The following is a 20,232-nucleotide window of genomic DNA, read 5'->3' as shown; positions in this document are numbered from 1 at the left end:
GGAGGAGCTCCGCCGCGCTGATATTCAGGCTCAGCAGCCTGAAAGGCTCACTGCAAGTATGGCCGGGGACAGCGAGGCTCAGCCGGGGGACCGTGGCGAGAAAGCCGGCGTTCTTCGACAACCTTTTCTCATTGGGGTCTCCGGTGGCACCGCCAGCGGAAAGGTGTGTTCCTCGCTTGGCCATTTATTTATTTGTTTATTTTTGGTGAACTGTCACGGTAAACATCGGAGGTGAAATCACAGCGGAGCCGACTACCGGCGTGCTGTTTGACCGCGTGGCCCCGGCGAGCCCACGGGGAGCTTTGATTGACAGCTCCGTCATCTGTTTCACCTCCGCCTCCCGCCGCCAGCTGGACCGGGACCTTTTGTTTATTTCCCGTTTCGTGCGGGATGACGGCCTCTGTTGGAATAAGATGTCGTTTGGACTGAATAGGTCTGTGGTTTAAGCTTAGTTAGCAGTCTAGCTAAATCCAGTCACATGCTAACCTAGCAGCACGTCAGACAATGAGCAACTAGCCTGTGTGTGTAAACAATGACAACCCCTTGTGTTTACTGCGGAGGAAAGCTAAATGATCACACGATAACGCCATCATACCAGTTTAATAGGTGAAGTATATGTCGGTGTCGGTGACTAATCCTGATCCTGACTCTAACCGCTGACCGTGAATGTGGGAGACCCGGATCGGTTTGATAACGGACGGAGGCGCCAGCGGGAAGAAACTGCAGGCTGTGACGGCGTGACTGACCCCATCGCGCCCACGTCCCTTTGTCCGAGTTTAAGTTGACGACCCTGGTAAAGCGTATGAAGTTTAGCGTGGCATCAGCTGTGACTGAATGAAGCACAGGGCGGTCATTGTTCAAAGTGTGTATAAATAACTCGCATTGCTTTACCGCTAAGTCAGGCTGGTTCTGACTCACTGACGGCGGCGCGCTGGATCCGGTCCAAAGAAGAGACGCGGACATTGATGGAAGAGGTCACTTTTTAACGTGTTGTGAACTCTGGTCTATTTGGTGACACCCCCCCAAAAGTCAGCTTAAAATTTCGACTATGAGAGCCACAGCAGAGATGGGAATGTGATAATTGTCATAAGTTATGATGATGATCATTAGCTATAGTGTTGCTATGCAGAAAATATCAGCTCCTTTGTTCCGGAGCTCATAGATTCAACAGTATGAAGAGGTTATGCTGACAAAACCAATCGCTCACTACAAACATGATTCAAGTGGCAGGAAGCGCTAAATGTCGCATTTAAATATTTAAATGCTTATTAATGAAAACCTCAGTCCGGTCAATAGACATGATCTAAAACTGTTATTTTGGTGACATAAATTAGAATACAGCTGTTCACAGTTGAAATAGAAGATCTATACTTATTACTAAATAAACAACAGTGGATTGGTTTTCTACATAAATTGGTCATTTTAAAGACAGTTGTGATTGTTGGCTGATCGTCTAGATTGCAGGGTTTGATATAAGGCTCTGGCTCAATATGCTGTATGTGAAAGTAGACACTACTATCCTGCTGCACAGTGGGGGCGTCCAATTTGGTTATCGCTAGAGTTCATGGACACAAAAGCAGCACACCCACAGCCAGCTGAGGAATGCCCTGTCAGCACTCGGAATGAAATCTGTTTAGTTTTAAGTTGGTGAGGGAAACCATGAAGCATTTAGGTGGCCTCTCATATGCGATCAATGAATTTAGACTCTTCTTTAGACTGAATTGAAACAAATGTTCAACTCCTACTAGTGACACCCTGCCCCAAACTTTTAGCTCTTGGATGGTTTTCCGTCCCCATTTATGCTGTCACTTCTCAATCGCCCAATTTATTACACATGATTTGCTCCAACAGCCACCTTTTTGTTTTCCTCTCTCTACAGTCATCTGTATGTGAGAAAATTATGGAGCTGCTTGGGCAGAACAAGATTGACCACCACCAACGGCAGGTCGCGATCCTCAGCCAGGACAGCTTCTACAAGGTGCTGACTCCAGAGCAGAAAGCTAAGGCAGGAAAAGGCCAGTTCAACTTTGACCATCCAGGTATGAAAACAATGGCTGTTGGTACCACGCTACCTTCATGATTTCACATCATGCATTTGTGTACTACTTGTTGCACAGATTTGAGTGTTATTCGCAGGATGCTTTATCTGTAAACCACGTTTCCTGGGGCTGTGGTTTTTATATCCTCCACATAACTGCCATTGTAAACTATATAAAAATGTGTAATTTGTGCTGTGAATAACTGAGCCTGCTTTAACATTAAGAACCAGGAGATAAGTGTCAGTAACTAACCTTAATGCTAATAATGATTCTGCCATTGTTTAAAATTGGCTTTTGTTCTGCAAAATGCTTGGTTGCTATGTGAATAAAATGAACTTGACAGAAGCATAGGCTCCATTTAGGGATTCTGCTGTGCCCCCTCTTGCTCCTGCATCCTTTCTTGGCTGATCTTAAAAACCCCCCAGTCAGCAGGCCTATCTGAGGCAGCTGCTCTGCGGCTCAGAGACTGAATGCAACACGTGCTACTCAAATGAGATTCCTGGGTTGCCCAAGGTGCAGTGTATGAGGGTCACCCATGCCCCTTGGTGCACACGAGGGGGTTTAGAAACATGACATTGCACTAAGGCACAACTTTTCCTCTTTTCCTCAGATGCATTTGACAATGAGCTGATCATGCAAACACTAAGACAGATCATGCAAGGGAAGACAGTCAATATACCCGTCTATGATTTTGTTACTCATTCCAGGTAAGTACTTTTTTTTTTTTTTACCCCCAGTTTGAATTTGGTATGGCCTGAGCCATTGTATTTCCCCTACAGAGAAAATGCTTGCATTGGAGTTACATGTTATCATAAATAGGTTCAGCAACCTAACTTCTAACTTGTAACTTGGTTGTTGTCATATGCATGACATAACACCTGAGTATAGTCCCTAACAGAAAGGAGAACCCTTTATTTGTGTATCATTCCAGGAAAGAGGAGTTTATTACGGTGTATCCGGCTGATGTGGTCCTTTTTGAGGGTATCCTCATGTTCTACTCACAGGAAATCAGAGATCTGTTCCAGATGAAGCTGTTTGTTGACACAGATCCAGACACACGGCTCTCACGCCGAGGTGTGTAGCCTGTGCTTGTAACAGTGTAGCAGTCCCTCTGACTGTGTACTTATTTTAACATGAAGAAAGTGTTGTTGATAAAACCCATAATGAGTAGAGTAGTAGTAGTTTTGAGTAGGCTCTCCCAAATACATGCAGTAAATAGTTCTCTCAGCCTTCTGGATACATGTTTTGGATATTCAATTTAAATTGTTGTTGATGTCTATTTGCCTCATGTGCTTCCTTTTTAGTTTTAAGAGACATAAGTGAGCGTGGAAGAGAGCTGGAGCAAGTGCTGGCTCAGTACATTACTTTTGTGAAACCGGCATTTGAGGAATTCTGTTTACCTGTAAGTGATGTTCCCAACTCACAGCAGGGTCTGACTGGTGCACCAACCAGTCTCAGCTCATCACAAATGTATTTAAGTGTTTGTTAAGCAATGTTTTGTTGCATATTGGCTGACAGCAGTATATTTGGGGTAGCTGCTTCACCCTGCCCAATACGAATCTTGACAACTCCCCAATTTTAAGGGATTTTACCAAGGTGTACTAGCAATCTCATTACACTGCACGGTATTCATTTGACGTATGAGAAAATTGCTTGTCTGGTGGCTTGAACATTGTTTAACCGTTTCTATTTCTGCTAGACCAAGAAATATGCAGATGTTATTATTCCACGAGGAGCAGATAACCTTGGTAAGATCTGAGTTATTGTGAAGTACACACACTTAGCAGATTTGAAGACACTTCTTTTGAGGCCTTGTGTGGTTTTGGGTTAATGATGGAACTCCTCTGACGTCTGATCTATTCAGAAGAAGTCTCAGGAGGTGCTGAAGATGACAAATTGTAAGATGTAGGGAAATGATAAAACCTCTAACCTCCTCATTAACTGCCCCTAGCATAAAACATTACCCAATTTCCCACTGCACCTCCAACAGAGTAGTAATGTGGGTGAAAGTTCCAAGTTCTTCATGGAAAAGTGTGCTTAGTGAGTCCTAAAGAAATGCTGTGTCTATTATCTGTAAACTTTGACCTCATGTCTCTCTCCTCTTTACTTCCCACAGTGGCCATCAACTTGATAGTACAGCACATCCAAGACATTCTGAATGGCGGGCTAAGCAAACATCACAATGGCTGCATAAATGGCCACAGCACTCACCGTCAGCGGCGTACCTCCGAGTCTAGCAGTCGGCCTCATTGACCTCGTCACCCCTCTCTTCACAGGCCGGAGAAGGGTGTGGTGTTTGCGCTGTAAATAATGCCTGTTGCTATCACTGTATTTAAGAGAAGGGAAAAAAAAAAACGATGCAAAATGTAATTGCCTTTTATTATAACAACTGCTCTTGTTATTAGTTACTTCATTGTTGAACTTTGAATCCACATTTTTGTCAATGGGAAAAGAGAAGTTGTTGAAGAGACCGTGGGTTAAAATGACCCCATGTATTTTCCTCCATTAATTCTATATATATTTTTTTTTTTTTATGTTGTCCTTGCTGCTCCGTGTAAATTCATGCTGACAACAAATAAAAGAGGGGAAACCTTTTTATTTTTTATGCCAGATGACACGTGAATCCCTGATTGTTGGGGAGTCTGAATATTTTGGTGATTTCCAAAAGAGAGGGATGTGAATTTGCTGAGATGAACAAACCGGGACTGCATTCTGTATTTATGCTGACAATCTTGGCAATGTTTTCTGCCCTTTTTCTTTTTTGTGTGTCTTGTCTCATTGTATTATTTAGTTACACTTGATGTCTGTTTACTACAACGTGTCCACCACATCAGTTATGCAGAAACACACCTGTTCCTTCAGCACAGACGTACGGACTAATATGACTACTGGATTAGTGAAGCCAAAGGCTGGAAGGTTCCATTGACTTGTGTATCAATTGTGTTGTGGATATTGTTAAATTTTTAGGGGGTAGTTTGTCCCTGTCTCATTAATGGTCCATTGATGTGAGTTCAAAACCCATTAATACAACTACCCTCGATTGGTGGCTGACAAGTTTTGATACATGGAATGTAGTCAAACACAATTTACATCAAATTCTCGATTGCAAGTTTTGCCAGTTCAAATAACAGAAACTGGCCTGTTGAGTGCAATTTAAACCATTGCATGTACACTCAGGTTGATGATGCCATTCTTGCTTTGACATGCCAGGGTAAAGTGCGATGAGGGTGTTCAATGCCAGAGCAATATCCCTTCATCCAGGTGTGTGGCCAGTGACCACCAAGACCTACCACAATGCCTCAGTCAAGTTGCCTCAGGTTAACATGCACTAAGTATCCGCTTTAGTTTCCTTTTCAACGTAAAGTTGAAATAAAAACTGCTGAATCGATTTTTGTACTCTTCCTGTTGTGAATAATGCGATTGAATGAGTGATTTGTACCGTGTGGCTGCTGAGCTGAAGGATTTTTTTTTTGATGATTTATATGACGTTATTTGCTAAGTGATCAATAAACTGATGGAAAGCAGCGTGTCCGTCGGGGGCTGATTATTTGTAATAAGGCTGTTATCAGTGTGTGTCTGGGATAAACGTCCATGGGGCGATCAGACGGCATCATGACGCCATCACTGAAAAAAAATGTCTCAGTAGGTCACTCTGTCTCCTCCATGTTTGTCCGCTGGAGGGCGCGACGGACGTGACATTTGGCTCAATATTTATCACTTGAACATTTCACATGGCATTGTTTGGAACACAGCAAGGATGTGAAAGGTGATTATAAAATAATAACAATAAAAAAACAACAACTCACATTTTGTCTGTGTTTACTAAAGAAGAAAAGATGGGGAAAAATGAATTCGTGATTCCGAAGCCAGCATATCCGAGGAGTTCCTGAACACAGCAGGGAGAGTTGTCAGTGGGAAGGCTTCAAGATGGTGGTATGTATATGCGTGTGTCTTCTTCATGTGTCTGCTGCAGGCTGTGTTGTGGTTCAGCACTAACCTCTCCTGTGTGTGACAGAAATTTGGGCTCCAGTTTAAAGCCACTCTGGAAAATGTGACCAACGTGAGGCCGCTGGGCGACGACTTCCGCTGGTTCCTGAAGGTGGGCTGCTCGTTAGCATGCTAGCATCCACAGCAGTGTGTCAGATCAGCTCTCATTTCACTTCATCATTTAATGGGAACTCAGTGAGTCTATAACTGTAAATGTTCTTATGCCGACACACTGTTTACATATGATAACATTTGTACCTCCAATTCTCCTGAAATGTCACAGTTTGGAAAGAGTGTAGTTGGGGGAAAAAAAAAAAAGAAAAAAAAAATATATATATATATATATATATAAAGATGATCATGTCCGATAGATATCTTTATTACCATTAGTCACCTTTCCAGGTGGCTTTACACTTGTGGCTATGCAACAGTACAAGCTCTAGTGTTGGATCAGGTATTCTTTGTGAAGTTTTTCCTCTTGTCTCTCTCTCTCACACACACACACACACACACACACACACATACACACACACACTATTTGTCTTTTTCTCTTGATTTAGGTGAAATGTGGGAACTGTGGTGAGGTCCCAGATAAATGGCAGTATGTCACATTGGTGGTAAGAGTTGTTTCTGTGCAGTTTGCCAGATAAAAACTGATGGCTATTTCTCAATCATTCTCTCTCACACATGCTCAGACACCATCCAACCTGACTTTCCCTTCATTTCAAAAATATCTATCCGTAGGAGAGTGTGCCGCTAAAAGGAGGAAGAGGCAGTGCCAGCATGGTGCAGAAGTGTAAACTTTGTTCCCGGGAAAATTCAATTGGTAAAGCTCATGGAGGCTACATTTTCTGAAGTTATAAACACTCCCGAACCTCCTCCAGGTGTAATATGTTTACTGTTTCCTTTCAGACATCCTTGGAGACACAATTAAAGCATATAATGTAAGTCAACATCCTGTGCTTGTATGTAAAAGAACACACCAGCTTGTTTTTACAGATTACACAATTCTTCTATCCCCACCTCTGCCTCTGTTTTGCATCTAGCTAGGTCCAACGTGCAGGTGGTTTATTGTAGCTGTCAATCAGAGGCATGACATGGTGCAGCGAGCAGACTTAACCCTTTTCAGAAGTTAGTTTTAGATTAATTAGATTTGCCATTTAGCCAAAATAACACTGCTTCCCGCACAAATACTTTTCCTTGCACATTGATTGTTAGGATGTCTGTCTGTGTCTTATTCTGTTTGCTTACTGTGTTGAAGGCTGAAGACAACGAAATCTTCAAAACAATGGTGCAGTTTGAGTGTCGAGGTCTAGAGCCCGTTGACTTTCAACCACAAGTAAGGAGCTTTGTTTGGCCAGGAGTTTTAACGTGTGTTATTTAAGGCACAGTGTTTACATTTGTATCCTGCCTGTTTCATCTTTAACATTTTTGCCTGTTGCTCGGTGCTGATGTGACAGATGCTTGTTCACTGGACAGCACTATCAGTTAACTACTGCATAGTTAAGATACTTGAATCCAAGTGTTGTCTGAGGGATAAGAATGTATTGCATAGTCCGATCTGGTGAACACATTAATAAATGCACCTGATGTGAAGTTAAATCACGTGACCTCTACTAATGAAGTTTTCATGTCACATCCAAGCTGTCAGATTCAGTAAAATTATTTTCATCATCAGTGACATTTCATCTGTTAGTCCCACTTGAGAAGAAACACAGCAAGGCATAGTTAACAGACAGCATTATGTATATTATCCAAAGGTAGGAAGTGTGTGTTAATGGTGTCAGGTTAATTTGGACAGTGCAATAATGCCATGACCCAGACATCTTTTACCGCTTTTATGTTTTTGGGTCGCAGGGAGATGCTTTTTTGTGTCTAATTTTTCTGTTAAATGTTTTAATATCCCTGTATTCTCTGTCAGGCGACCATGACATATGGCACCGGAAAGGTGCCATATAAATAAATTATTATTATTATTTGACTCTTCCAATTGTGTCCTGCAGGCTGGTTTTGCTGCAGAAGGAGCAGAGTCAGGGACACCATTTCCTGAAATCAATCTGCTAGAAAAGGTAAGCGTAGCAGGAAAAACCTGGCCCTCAGAGAATAACAGTATTTGTTTTTGTTACACAAGTGTAAACATTTCAAGAAATGTTTGCTCTGAAAGAACGTTTGGTACTCTACTGTTAGATAGTGTCACTCGAGTAAATTTGAGTAGTAATTTTGTTAAAGCTTGGTTTTTCTCAGTTGTGTTTCCTACTCCTTGTTTTGAGGATAACTTTCAGTAACCAACCTATGCTTTGAACGTTTCAGGACTGGACAGACTACGATGAGAAAACCAAGGAGTCAGTGGGGATTTATGAAGTCACACACAAGTTCATCAAGTGTTGAGTCATTAGCTGAGGAGCCTCAGAGGTGTGCGAATGAACACTATGGTCAAGCAGCTTCAGGCCAAGGAGGCATGAAACTGCAAAGTGGCCTGGCTTGATTAATGATGAACATAAAGAGATGTGGACTGATGACACAGACTGTCTGTACATATGGATTGACAAATATTTTCAACAGGTGAGGCTTTTTTTTTTTCACCAACTCAATAAAATCTAAGGGTGAAAATGATGAGTGTTTTTTTTTTTTTTTTCTTCTTCTTCTTCTTTTGGCGTTCACACCAGCATTAGCATTGAATGATGACTGGAGGACCTTTGTGTTAGGGTACGATACACGCACAGGGGAGCCAGGACAGTAAGGAAGTTCCAGCAGTGCTTTGGAAAGTGCCTTGATCAGTGGTTAAAAGGTGACCCATACATTTTAAATTCAAGTGATCTTATCTATTTTGAAAAATTATGAGGATTTTTTTTTTTTTTTTTGCCAATACAGTAGTTTTATTTCACATTCACTAATGAATGTTGTTGGGATGTGGGGTATCCTGGAGAGCAGTTAACCTCAGGAAAGCAGTCAATGCAAGTGTAGTGCAACATTTGATAGATGCTAAATAGATGCTAGATGCAAATGCTAAATGTTCAGCAATATTCACAAATGAGAAAAAAATGTAGGAAAGTGTTAAACAACTAACAGGCAGGAAAGTGAAAAAGTCTCTTTCGGTCCAGATTTTAAGAAAACAACATTGGAAACAACAACGACTTCTAATAATACGACCAAGCTGAATGCATTAAATCTGGGGACAGGAAGACTTGAAGAAATCGTCTGACTTTTTAAAAATTGCGTTTGTTAAAATTTAGGAAAATACTAACCAGATTAAAATGGAATAGTACATGACTGAAATAGTAGCATGTAGAATAGGTGACTTTAAACTTTAATATGATCTATTGGGACCTTTCGTCTGCATATATATTGTACACATTTTCCTGTCAGTTGGGAGTCCATTACTCATCTGCCGCTCTGTCACACCTCAAGCACACAGAGCTATAACTCAGTGGTTTGGATTTTAAAGGAAGGCAGTGTCTATAATTGTCCTCAGCAGGTCCACCTGACAGAGAGGCGTTTCCTTGGCCGCAGTGAGCCTTCGCTCCGACAGACGATCTTCAGTCGTGACTGTTAGCCAGCCAGCTGCTCTCAGGCTCTCTCCGTCCGATCCTGCTCACAGCTGACCGTCACCACACACCATGGCGCCTGCTAAAAACAACAACAGGGTGTTTGTGATCGGGGTGGGCATGACAAAGGTGAAGGTTTATCTTATATTTCTCTAACAGTGTGTGTCCATAGGGAAGACCTCAGATTAGCTGACTTTGCTAACTCGGGGTTTGCAGCGGATTGAACACGTTGCTCCTCTAAACTTGACATTTTTCTCTCGAAGGTTACACTCCGCTGTCAGGCCTCGGTGCCCGGAGATGCTGTGCTTTATTTGTTACTTGTGTCCGCAGCGTTTGATCAGCTGTACAGTGTGTTACTATTGGGTGCAGACATTGTAAACAAAAGCTAGCAAAGTTAGCCCAAACCAGGCAACAATGCAACAGTTAATATTCGTATTTTAAATGTGAAGGTCTGCTCTGTTCAGTTAAGTAACCTTTGGCCCACTCAGATCTGTATCTCGTGAGTCCATAGTTCATGGCCGACACCGCCGTAAACTGTGCTCAGGGTCATCTGTGCAGCAGGCTGGTACGGGATGAGCTGACAGCCTCTTTCACCTCTTTCTTCTACTTGATATATACTGTTATGCATTGTCGATAGTGATCACAAAAACCCAAAACAGCGAATGGTTTATGCCGCGCTTTTGAGTGTTAAAACTTTACAACCTTCAGCATTTCATCTGAAATGAATATGCACCCAGAAATGAAGTCACATCTAACTTAATGATATTAGAAACAGGCAAACATGTATGGATATAATGACACTGTCCGGATTCTGCTTGTGTCGCTGCAGTTTGACAAACCTGGAGCCCAAGAGAACCGTGATTATCCTGACATGGCCAAGGAAGCAGGTGCTTATCTTGCTTAGTCTTTCAAAAGATGCTTTATCTGAACATTTGAACTTGATCTTGCTCTGTAATAAGCATCATATTGGTTTATGACAGTTTGTTTATATCCCTTTTTAGGTCAAAAGGCCTTAGCAGATGCTGGAATCCCATATTCAGCCATTGAACAAGCCTGTGTAGGATATGTGTATGGTATGAAGTTCTTTTGTGTATTATTTATGTTTGAAATGTTGACTGCGATGCACTCAGACCATTTATTTAAACTTCTGCTGCAACATGAACTATTTTTTTTTTTCATGAAATAAAATCTTTTCAGTAATGAAGGAAAAATTATCTCCCTCTCATGTCATTACTATCTGTTTTCTTATTCCCTTAGGGGACTCCACGTGTGGGCAGAGGGCCATTTATCACAGCCTGGGTCTAACTGGGATCCCCATCATCAATGTCAATAATAATTGCTCTACAGGCTCTACTGCTCTCTTTATGGCACGGCAGCTGGTCCTTGGTGGTGAGTCAAGAAAAAGGAAGACCTGAATGTGATATATCACTCAGATAAGTGACAAACTGCTGCACGGGTATTGCAGCCTACTCTATTATCTGTTAAGTAACCGAAACAGTAAGCTCCACCCTTTTTGTCTCCTTTCGCAGGCCTTGCTGACTGTGTGCTGGCCCTCGGGTTTGAGAAGATGGAGAGGGGCTCTTTGTCCTCAAAGGTATAAAACTGTAATCTGTTGTATTACATTTAGAGGAGGAGCACAAAATAACACAGATATTTCCTGCTTGTAGTTTTTTTGCTCAATACATGGTTGTACTGTCTGAAGAAAGAATATGAGCTGGAGTCCAAACTCATTCACCTTGTTAATGATGCAGATGGCTGCACACACAACAGATTAGTGTGGCTGCCCGTGATAAATGAAGCCATATTAGATGTCATTAAATGCTAATTGCTGTTGTGGAAATGACTATGATGGGAGAACAGAGGTTGAAAAAGCAAAACCTCTAACCAAGCAGATAATAATGTAGCAAATCATTTGAATCTGTTGGCATGTTGTCATCAGAACATTTTTGTGTTAAAGTAAACCCATGTTTCTAGTATATGGATAGGACCAATCCCATGGACAAGCACATGGAGGTTATGATCAACCGTTATGGGATGGTGGCAGCACCAGCTGCACCACAGATGTTTGGCAATGCTGGCAGGGAGCACATGGAGAAATATGGTACATGCTAAATGCCTTTTGCAATGTGAAATATGTGTTTGCATCTTTTATTGTGTTTTGCATTGTTACAATATCTAATATGCCAATGTTTAAACCTCTTTAAGGCACGAAACAGGAGCACTTTGCTAAAATCGCCTGGAAAAACCATAAGCATTCGACCAATAACCCGTAAGACACAGCTTTATAGTATTATTTAGTATTATTACTGCTTCCATATGTGTATCTTTCCTTAAAATTTGTGTTCATGCAGCTACTCCCAGTTCCAAGAGGAGTACAGCTTGGAGCAGGTGATGAACTCAAGAAAGGTGTTCGACTACCTTACTCTACTCCAGTGTTGGTAAGATTCTCCTAAATCTAGAATTGTTGTTAAATAAGGAAAACGTGTGAACTCTTGATCAAGTGAGAATGTATTAGGATTTATTGATTAAGGAACTGATGCTGAGCTGTCCTCCATTTGTACATTGGCCATGATGCCCGGCGCTCGTGCAGTCCGACATCAGATGGTGCTGGAGCAGCAGTTTTAGCCAGCGAGGCTTTTGTCAGGAAACACCATCTGGAGAACCAGGCAGTGGAGATTGTGGCCCAAGAGATGGTGACCGACCTCACCTCAACATTCGAAGAAAACAGCTGCATTAAGATGGTAACTTTCCCCAAGAATTCACAGCATGCGTACCATTTTGGTAATATTCACATAGAAGGTTTAACAGCCCTGGATCAAGCCTGTATGCCATCTGAAGTGTTTTTTGAGGGGAAGAAAACTAACAAACAAAAAATGTATCAGTGAGACGAGGTACTGTATGCCAAGTAAAATCCTCCACCATTTTTAACCCAAGCCAAAACAGCTGATGATATCAGTAACTGCATATTTCTTCATTCATAACCTTTTTTTTTATTTAAATAATAACATATAACTTGCTGCACATTAATTGGAACATTTATGGTGATAAACTTGTGTTCTTAAATGAATTCCTTTTTCTGCTTAGGTGGGGTACGACATGTCTCGGTTAGCAGCTAAAAAGTGTTATGAGGCTGCAGGTCTGAAGCCCAGTGATGTTGATGTTGTTGAGCTGCACGACTGTTTCTCAGCCAATGAGCTCATCACATACGAGGCCCTGGGGCTGTGCCCCGAAGGTAAGACTGCAGCTTTTAGTCGGAGTAGATTATATCGGATAATACCTGCCAATAGTCAGATCAGTGTTTTCCATATAGAGTGAAATACAGGTAGAATTAAATATTAATAACATTCATAATGATAATAGTGTAAAAAATATGAACATATCATACATATGAACAAAGAACCATAGCACTTAGGTGCATGGTGTTGCGGTGGGCTCGCTTCCTGCACATGGAGTCTTTCTGTGTGGAGAAGGTCAACTGGTGACTCTTAATTGCCCTTGAGTGAGAGCGTAAATGGTTGTTTTCGCTTTAGGTCTCTGTATATTGACCTGTTATAGATAAGTGACTGACTGTAGGCAATTCCACTTTTCCAGCTGACATTGGATAAACAAGATTTATGAGGGGCCCAAATAATTCAAGCTGTGACCTTTATCAATATCCAGTTTAGTGAATTAGATCGATGGTCCAACATGAACTGTCTTTTAGGAGATTATAGCATATTCTGTTGTAGCAGAATAACTCATCATACATACATTATACCATATACAGTAATGGTGGACGTGATCAGGAACTTCTATTGACCTTATCAAACCATCCAGACCCTGTCCGTGCAGTAATACAGTACCGACAACTTCTAACTTCTGACTTCTAAGACTGTGGTGTTGCCATAAAAGCCAAACAAACACTCATTTAGTGGGCCTGTTACATTTTCTTCAGAGTTTCTACAAGAAATCTCCCACATTATATTTAAAATCTTATTCTATATCTGATATGTTTGCTAATATGACAACATTAAACTGTTCACACTAACAGTGCTGTCCTCTTTAATATTTAAGACAGACATGTGCAAATAAAGAGCACAACTTAATCCACCTCAGATTATGCACCTGGACTCAATTCTTCCTAAACTGATCACATTTCTAGTCTATTACATTATTCTATATTATTGCCCATACTCGTACCACCATGTGACCTTTTTGTTTGTTTTGCTTTCACTCCAGGTAAAGCTGGAGAGCTGATTGACAGAGGGGACAACACCTATGGAGGCAAGTTTGTTGTCAACCCCAGTGGTGGTCTCATCTCTAAAGGACATCCTCTGGGCGCCACAGGTACATTTAACGCCTGACTTTTTCTCCAACAACTTCACATATAGCAAAAGGACAGAGTTACACACCTCAGTCTGATCAAGTGGAAAAAAAAAGCATATAAGCTTTAAGATGATATTTAAAGACATTAGTTTAGGTATACTGCTCAGAAGCCAGATAATGTGACATATGCAACAATTTCCACAGCAACCACTGGGTGGCATGTGTCTCATAGTGATGGCCATCTGGGTTGTAACCGGGTAATAGTGATCCTACGCGTGAGAGAGGGCAGCTGGCTGTGACTTTGGCAAGTCTGCCTTTTAGTCTCTCCACATATTAAACTGAGCAAACTGTCCCAACCTGTGCAGCACTGGCCATCAACTTCCAGATCCAATGCTTTTTCGCACAAATACCAACTTTTCATTTTCATTGTCACACGCGTCCACTCATGAGGAAAACTGGGAGAAAAGGCATCATCTGGATTTCATCCTACATTTTGAAATAGATTTGTCATTTTCTCATGTTTCTTTTTCTTTGTGTTTAATTATGATGTTCAATTTGTCTCTCTCTCGCTGCCTCGTCTTTTGCTTTCCATCTTATGCACCCCTTCAATCATAAATATAACTTCCCCTGCCTATCTACGCTATCCACACATCTGATACATGGTCTTACTCCAAGTCTTATTTGTAAAGCTCTGACCTTTTCACACGGGAACACTGTGAGCAGAGATATTGACACATAATTGATTGACCTGCGGGCTCCGCCCCATGCATGTGGCAGAGTGAGTCCCTGCAGGAGGATGTCATTTTTTTTTGCAGTGACACAACATGGATGTGATGTCAACAGATAAGGGACCATAAGGTGTCACAGATTCACAGTTTAACATATGTTGCCAATTGCAACATGCCTCAAGTGTTTACTTGAGGCATGTGTGGTGGCTCCCAACTGCCAAGCAGTGGGCCAGATGAGGTCTGGCAGCGGTGGCCAACGTGGTCTTCCACTCTTCCAAATCTGCTGAGTTCTTCCGAAGTGTCAGGAAAAGAAGGATCTCAGAGTCTTCAGAGTTTTATTCAAAGTACAGGAAGTATTTGAACAAACAGCTGAGTGGTTCGGACCCCGGGGTCTGAAAGCACACTAGGTGATATCTCCCAGATCCCTTCCTTCTATACCTCTTTTGTCCCTCCTTTCTTAGCCTGCGGCTTTCCCCTTTGTTTTAGAGACAGCTAGCCTGAGCAGAGCCCCCGCCAGTGGAACTCCACCTGCTTTGTGTTCTTTATCTGCCACCAGTAGACTTTACCCTTCACTTGTCTTTGATCTCTCTTTTCTACTTGTGACACACTCTCATCAGCTAGTACCCTTTTAAACAGTTCTTCTCCAGGTCTATTCCAGCCCTTGACCCTGTCTCCCTTGTTCTGTTTTTCAGTAGGCCAACACTGCTTTTTCTCTCTCGGCCCACGTCTCTTTTCTTCTAGGCTCTCTTGTCTCACACCTTTCTGCTGTGCACCATGTGTGTTATCTGTGCCCCTGCTTTCCCCGTTGTATATCACACGTTCTGTACGGCTCTGTTTTTTTTCCCTTCCGTATATCATACTTACACGTACACTCCTACACCCTGTGACTGTATGTTTTTCCCTTCCCTCAGGGTTTTCTTACTTCACCCTATTATATGTGCTCCGTCATGTTGCTTACATTTCCTTCAACACGTGTTGCTGAAAAATGTTGATAAATGCTGAATGCCGCAAAAAAATTTGCCAGCTGCTATGTAGACTGCATAATTGTATTCTCACACAAACAAGGCCCAATGAATGATCTAAGGAGAGTGTTGCAGACTATAAAAGACGCCCCATGAAGAAGTCTTTACCGTTAAGTCCTTTAGCTGATTGGGATAATGATGAAATGCAAAAGCTCATTAAGCAGGAGGATGAAATACTTAGCTGTAACGCTAACGCAGGAGTTGACCCCAGTTAGATTAGGGAATGAGTTGTCAGATGAGGAGTCAATTTGTCACCCCTCTCAGTTAGGCTATTTTCTTTTACTCTCTGTGAATGCTGTAGTGTCTGTGTTTATGATAAGCTAGAGCAAGTCAAATCTGGCCATCATCTTCCAGATCCAATGTTTTTTTGCACAAATACCAACTTTTCATTTTCATTGTCACACGCGTCCACTCATGAGGAAAACTGGGAGAAAAGGCATCATCTGGATTTCTTCCTACATTTTGAAATAGATGTCATTTTCTCATGTTTCTTTTTCTTTGTGTTTAATTATGATGTTCAATTTGTCTCTCTCTCGCTGCCTCGTCTTTTGCTTTCCATCTTATGCACCCCTTCAATCATAAATATAATTTCCCCTGCCTATCTACGCTATCCACACATCTGATACATGGTCTTACTCCAAGTCTTATTTGTAAAGCTCTGACCTTTTCACACGGGAACACTGTGAGCAGAGATATTGACACATAATTGATTGACCTGCGGGCTCCGCCCCATGCATGTGGCAGAGTGAGTCCCTGCAGGAGGATGTCATTTTTTTTTGCAGTGACACAACATGGATGTGATGTCAACAGATAAGGGACCATAAGGTGTCACAGATCCACATTTTAACATATGTAGTGTATAACATATAAGATAGAGCAAGTCAAAATCGAAGAGACTTCTGTCTGAAGTAAATCTTCTGTTCTGGCTAAACTTTCTTTTCTGCAGCCCCTGTGGAGTTTTTCTGGAAGTTACAGCAACATAGATGAAACTACTTTGTCAAGGCACTCATAAACAGGAATACAGTGTTTTCATGATGGATTCCTCCAAAAGCCATCGCATACTTGTCCATTAAGATGCAAAAGTAAAAAATGGGTCATTGTCAAGACTACACTATTGAGAAGAAGAAAAATCTGTATTTGTCACCTACATCTGCTCCGTATTGCCAGACTGCCACTACCCCAAAAACAGCAAAAAGATAGAAAAAACAAAAAACACACAACCCACCAAAATGTTTATGAAGGTTAGGCTGCTATTAAAACAAGTATCTTTTAGTAAATTGAAAAACAGCAACACCTCTTTCTCCGTAAAGACTCGGAAATATCTTGGCTAATGCATATTACCTACTGTAGTAATCAGTTTCTTCCAGAGTTGCTTGTTTTATAAAATACGATTATTATTTTTTTCCCCCTCAATTAGTTTTCAAAGAATGAAACAATACACAAAATGAAGCAGAGCCCGAGAATAACCTCCACTTCATTGCACTTGTTGGAATACCAGCTGAGTGGTGATAGATTTTGCAGCCCCAATCTGCAAATAACCCAGACTCCTGACACCACATCGCCCACAATGACTCGCCCTCTGTCCCTCTGCCTTCTGCCTTCTGCCTTCTGCCTTTTGTCTCAGGTCTGGCCCAGTGTGCAGAGCTGTGCTGGCAGCTCCGCGGTCAAGCAGGCAAGAGGCAGGTGCCCGGAGCAAAAGTGGCCTTGCAACACAACATTGGTTTAGGGGGAGCTGTAGTTGTTGCTCTGTACAGGATGGGATTTCCGCAGGAGGCCAGGTGAGCATGTAGTTAACAGTTTTTCAGTTCAGTTAGATGCTTAAATCTCCTTTTAACAGTCTAAGTAATATTATATTTTAAAGATCCTTTGTGCTGCTTCTTATTTAATCATGCGTCCTTATTGATCAGTAGTTGAACACTGTCCTTTTTCTCATATTGTGGGTACCTTCTCTCCAGGTCTCGTGTTGCTGCGGTTTTCACCAGCTCAGGCAGCGGCCTGGAGGGGTTTAAAGCTTACCCTGTCTTCAAAGAGATTGAAAAGCGTTTAAAAGAGGTATAACAGCCTGTACCTGCTAACCCTTACACTACCATGTTCATTTCCATCTAATTAATTGGATGAGGTTTTATGGTTGTGTCTGAACACATGACGAAGATGTCACAATGTTACCAGAGGACACATGTTCCACATTAGAGTGCTTTCTCGCTAATCTGTCAGTTAAAAATGAAAGGTGACACTGCAGAAAGTAGAGTTTCCCATCTCATTCCCAAACCCCAACGGAGCTGGGGAGAGCTGCTTTACAGTGATGGTGTGCCGTGTTGTGTACTGATATTGTACTTGCCAATGTAATGTCAAACAATAGCCTTAAACCCCAAAAGTGGCTGTAATTGTTCGTGTTAGATGTGTCCTCTCAGATGTGCAGATTAGATACAGAGATAGAGTGTACCTGACATCTCACTGACTATTAGCAGTGAAAACATGTAATAATTGCCTGGTCAGGCTGCAGTCAAATTAGCCTTTGTAGATTATTCTAGTTCTATCAGAATAATGAACTTTAGCAGGGGTAGTATATATGCTCGGACTTAAACGTGTACCTTCCACTTCCATTACTGCAGAAACGTCTTCATATGACCCATTTGAATGTCTAGTACTGAATTTGAAGTGTGTGGGGGAATTATTCGCTGGCTGTGGCCAATATATAAGCAAAGTTATACCTTCGACATCAGTAGCCTGTTTCACTTTCTGCAGGAAGGAGAGCAGCTTGTCAAGAAAATGGGTGGAGTGTTTGCATTCAAAGTGAAGGATGGACCAGATGGGAAGGAAGGGACTTGGGTTGTGGATGTGAAAAGCGGGAAAGGGTCTGTCACCAATGATCCAGGTGGGTGTAAAACTGTAGTATCAAGCCAAAATGATATTTCATTGGGAATTTTGGTGGTAGCAGTGTAGGAGTTTAGGTAAATTCTGCACTGAATACATGCATGTATACATACATACAAGTGTCTGTCAGTCAGACTCGAAAAGCTGTTAGGATGTAATTTTTAAAGTGTGAGACTCAGATCCTAGAGGTTGCTTCGACTGGTTTTACTTTCAACAGCTGCAGATGTAAAACGAACAGCCTGAAACTGTAAATTGCTAAGAGTAACCATAATATGCCATTGCAGCTTCATTACACTTCTACACGTACATTGTTAATTTACTCTACTAAAGTGTACAGTATTTTTATTGGATTTTAATTGTATATAGGACTTGTATATCTGGGATATCCATCTTATTTGAATCGATTTGTTTGTTTTTGACTGCAAGGATAACCTTTCACAACAAATTTTTCTTAACACACACCTTCAAATGTGGATAAAAACAAAATGTTCTTTTAAAGGAAGCAGAGTTATTTTTATTATAATGGATAAGAGCACACAGGCTGATGACATCTTATTGAAAAGCTACGAAACACAACAGGAGCGACTTTTAATCACAGTATAGGAAGCAGCTTTTTGAATTATTACCTCAATGACAGAAGTACAGCATGTTTTCACTTCAAAGTATACTCCAGAGTACTTTCTGTTTAGAGCATTTTAATCATGTTGACAACATTTCTAATATTAGGATGAAAGAGACAGTTTTAACAAATGGAAAATATTCGTCCCTAATGTTTTTGTGTAATTTCAGGTGATTTTCATTTCTCGTTCATTCTGTCACAGTTGGCTGCAAACGATAGTGAACATTTTGTTTCTTGCAGATAAAAAAGCTGACTGCACCATTTCCATCAGTGACACAGACCTTCTGGAGCTGATGACAGGAAAGCTGAACCCACAAATGGTGTGTGTACTTATGTATTAACCAGACCTTTGTCTTTCTGTTTTACACATGAAGAAGACGCTGGAGTCATGTTCCAGAAGTTTAATAGCAAAGCCATGATATTTATTATTCTGTGACATTAGGGCAAATATATCTGCCCCTCAGGACCATAAAACACCTTTTGTGTGAATCATCAGGTTGAGATAATGGAAAAATGTTTTGGCTGTAACATACTGATATATTGCTACACTAATTATGATACAATTGGCTTATACATCTTTTAATGAAAAAGTGTTAAAAGTGCAATGTGCTGAACTTTGAAGTTAATACACTGTCAACTTTCGTCTCTCTTCTGTCCCCTCAGGCATTTTTTAAAGGAAAGCTGAAGATAAGTGGCAACATGGGCATGGCTATGAAGCTGCAGAACCTGCAGATCACACCAGGCAAGGCCAAACTGTGAGACCTCGAGTTGGCTTTTTCTCTGTAATTTTGCAAATTAACAAACTCACTTCATAATGTTTTTAATTTTGGTAGCTCCAAATCTCAGCTGCTGGTTTTGTATAATAGAGTTTGAAGAATGGTTAATATAGGTATCATTTGGTTTAGACCAGTCATCTCTAATGTGAAATCTGAAAGTGGAAGTATTTTCACAGTTCACAGTAAATGTGCCTCTGACTGCTGTCAATGAAATAAACCTTGTAGTTTAATGCCATTTTTGGCTTTGCTCATTTTAACGGATGATTTTGCATAGAATGTAACTCTGTAAATGAATTTATGAAATAATCTTTTTCAAGTAAATCTTTTACACAATGCA

At 41.2% G+C, this 20,232-nt stretch overlaps 3 protein-coding genes across 9 annotated transcripts; all 3 read left to right on the top strand.

The window, feature by feature from the left end:
* Nucleotides 1–58: 58 nt before the first annotated feature.
* Nucleotides 59–4,457, top strand: uck2b (uridine-cytidine kinase 2b). Its single transcript, XM_029524958.1, has 7 exons — nucleotides 59–163; nucleotides 1,880–2,039; nucleotides 2,650–2,746; nucleotides 2,971–3,113; nucleotides 3,344–3,441; nucleotides 3,739–3,787; nucleotides 4,156–4,457. Exons 1-7 carry the CDS (start codon nucleotides 59–61, stop codon nucleotides 4,290–4,292), a joined length of 789 nt encoding a protein of 262 aa, XP_029380818.1. The 3' UTR covers nucleotides 4,293–4,457.
* A 1,451-nt stretch (nucleotides 4,458–5,908) lies between these two features.
* On the top strand, nucleotides 5,909–8,476 carry czib (CXXC motif containing zinc binding protein). Of its 2 annotated transcripts, none has more exons than XM_029525230.1 (8): nucleotides 5,909–5,972; nucleotides 6,055–6,221; nucleotides 6,587–6,643; nucleotides 6,771–6,852; nucleotides 6,939–6,970; nucleotides 7,288–7,365; nucleotides 8,030–8,095; nucleotides 8,337–8,476. In XM_029525230.1, the coding sequence occupies exons 2-8, from the start codon at nucleotides 6,156–6,158 to the stop codon at nucleotides 8,412–8,414; spliced, it is 459 nt and encodes a 152-aa protein (XP_029381090.1). In that variant the 5' UTR covers nucleotides 5,909–5,972; nucleotides 6,055–6,155; the 3' UTR covers nucleotides 8,415–8,476. The 2 variants fall into 2 exon arrangements, with proteins under 2 accessions (XP_029381090.1, XP_029381089.1); XM_029525229.1 differs by having other exon boundaries at nucleotides 5,917–5,972; nucleotides 6,055–6,138.
* Nucleotides 8,477–9,564: 1,088 nt separating this feature from the next.
* scp2a (sterol carrier protein 2a) lies at nucleotides 9,565–20,232 on the top strand. Of its 6 annotated transcripts, XM_029525225.1 has the most exons (16): nucleotides 9,565–9,700; nucleotides 10,401–10,458; nucleotides 10,573–10,644; nucleotides 10,829–10,960; nucleotides 11,101–11,165; nucleotides 11,546–11,672; nucleotides 11,777–11,840; nucleotides 11,923–12,009; nucleotides 12,162–12,312; nucleotides 12,656–12,803; nucleotides 13,790–13,897; nucleotides 17,251–17,404; nucleotides 17,582–17,678; nucleotides 18,372–18,501; nucleotides 19,360–19,439; nucleotides 19,783–20,232. In XM_029525225.1, the coding sequence occupies exons 1-16, from the start codon at nucleotides 9,644–9,646 to the stop codon at nucleotides 19,876–19,878; spliced, it is 1,626 nt and encodes a 541-aa protein (XP_029381085.1). In that variant the 5' UTR covers nucleotides 9,565–9,643; the 3' UTR covers nucleotides 19,879–20,232. The 6 variants fall into 6 exon arrangements, 4 of the variants coding, with proteins under 4 accessions (XP_029381085.1, XP_029381086.1, XP_029381087.1 ...); XM_029525226.1 differs by lacking the exon at nucleotides 10,573–10,644; XM_029525227.1 differs by lacking the exon at nucleotides 10,829–10,960.

Source organism: Echeneis naucrates, chromosome 17 (assembly GCF_900963305.1).
Source record: "Echeneis naucrates chromosome 17, fEcheNa1.1, whole genome shotgun sequence".
In the NCBI taxonomy this organism is placed as follows: domain Eukaryota; kingdom Metazoa; phylum Chordata; class Actinopteri; order Carangiformes; family Echeneidae; genus Echeneis; species Echeneis naucrates.
This window is presented reverse-complemented; position numbering and strand designations above follow the sequence as displayed.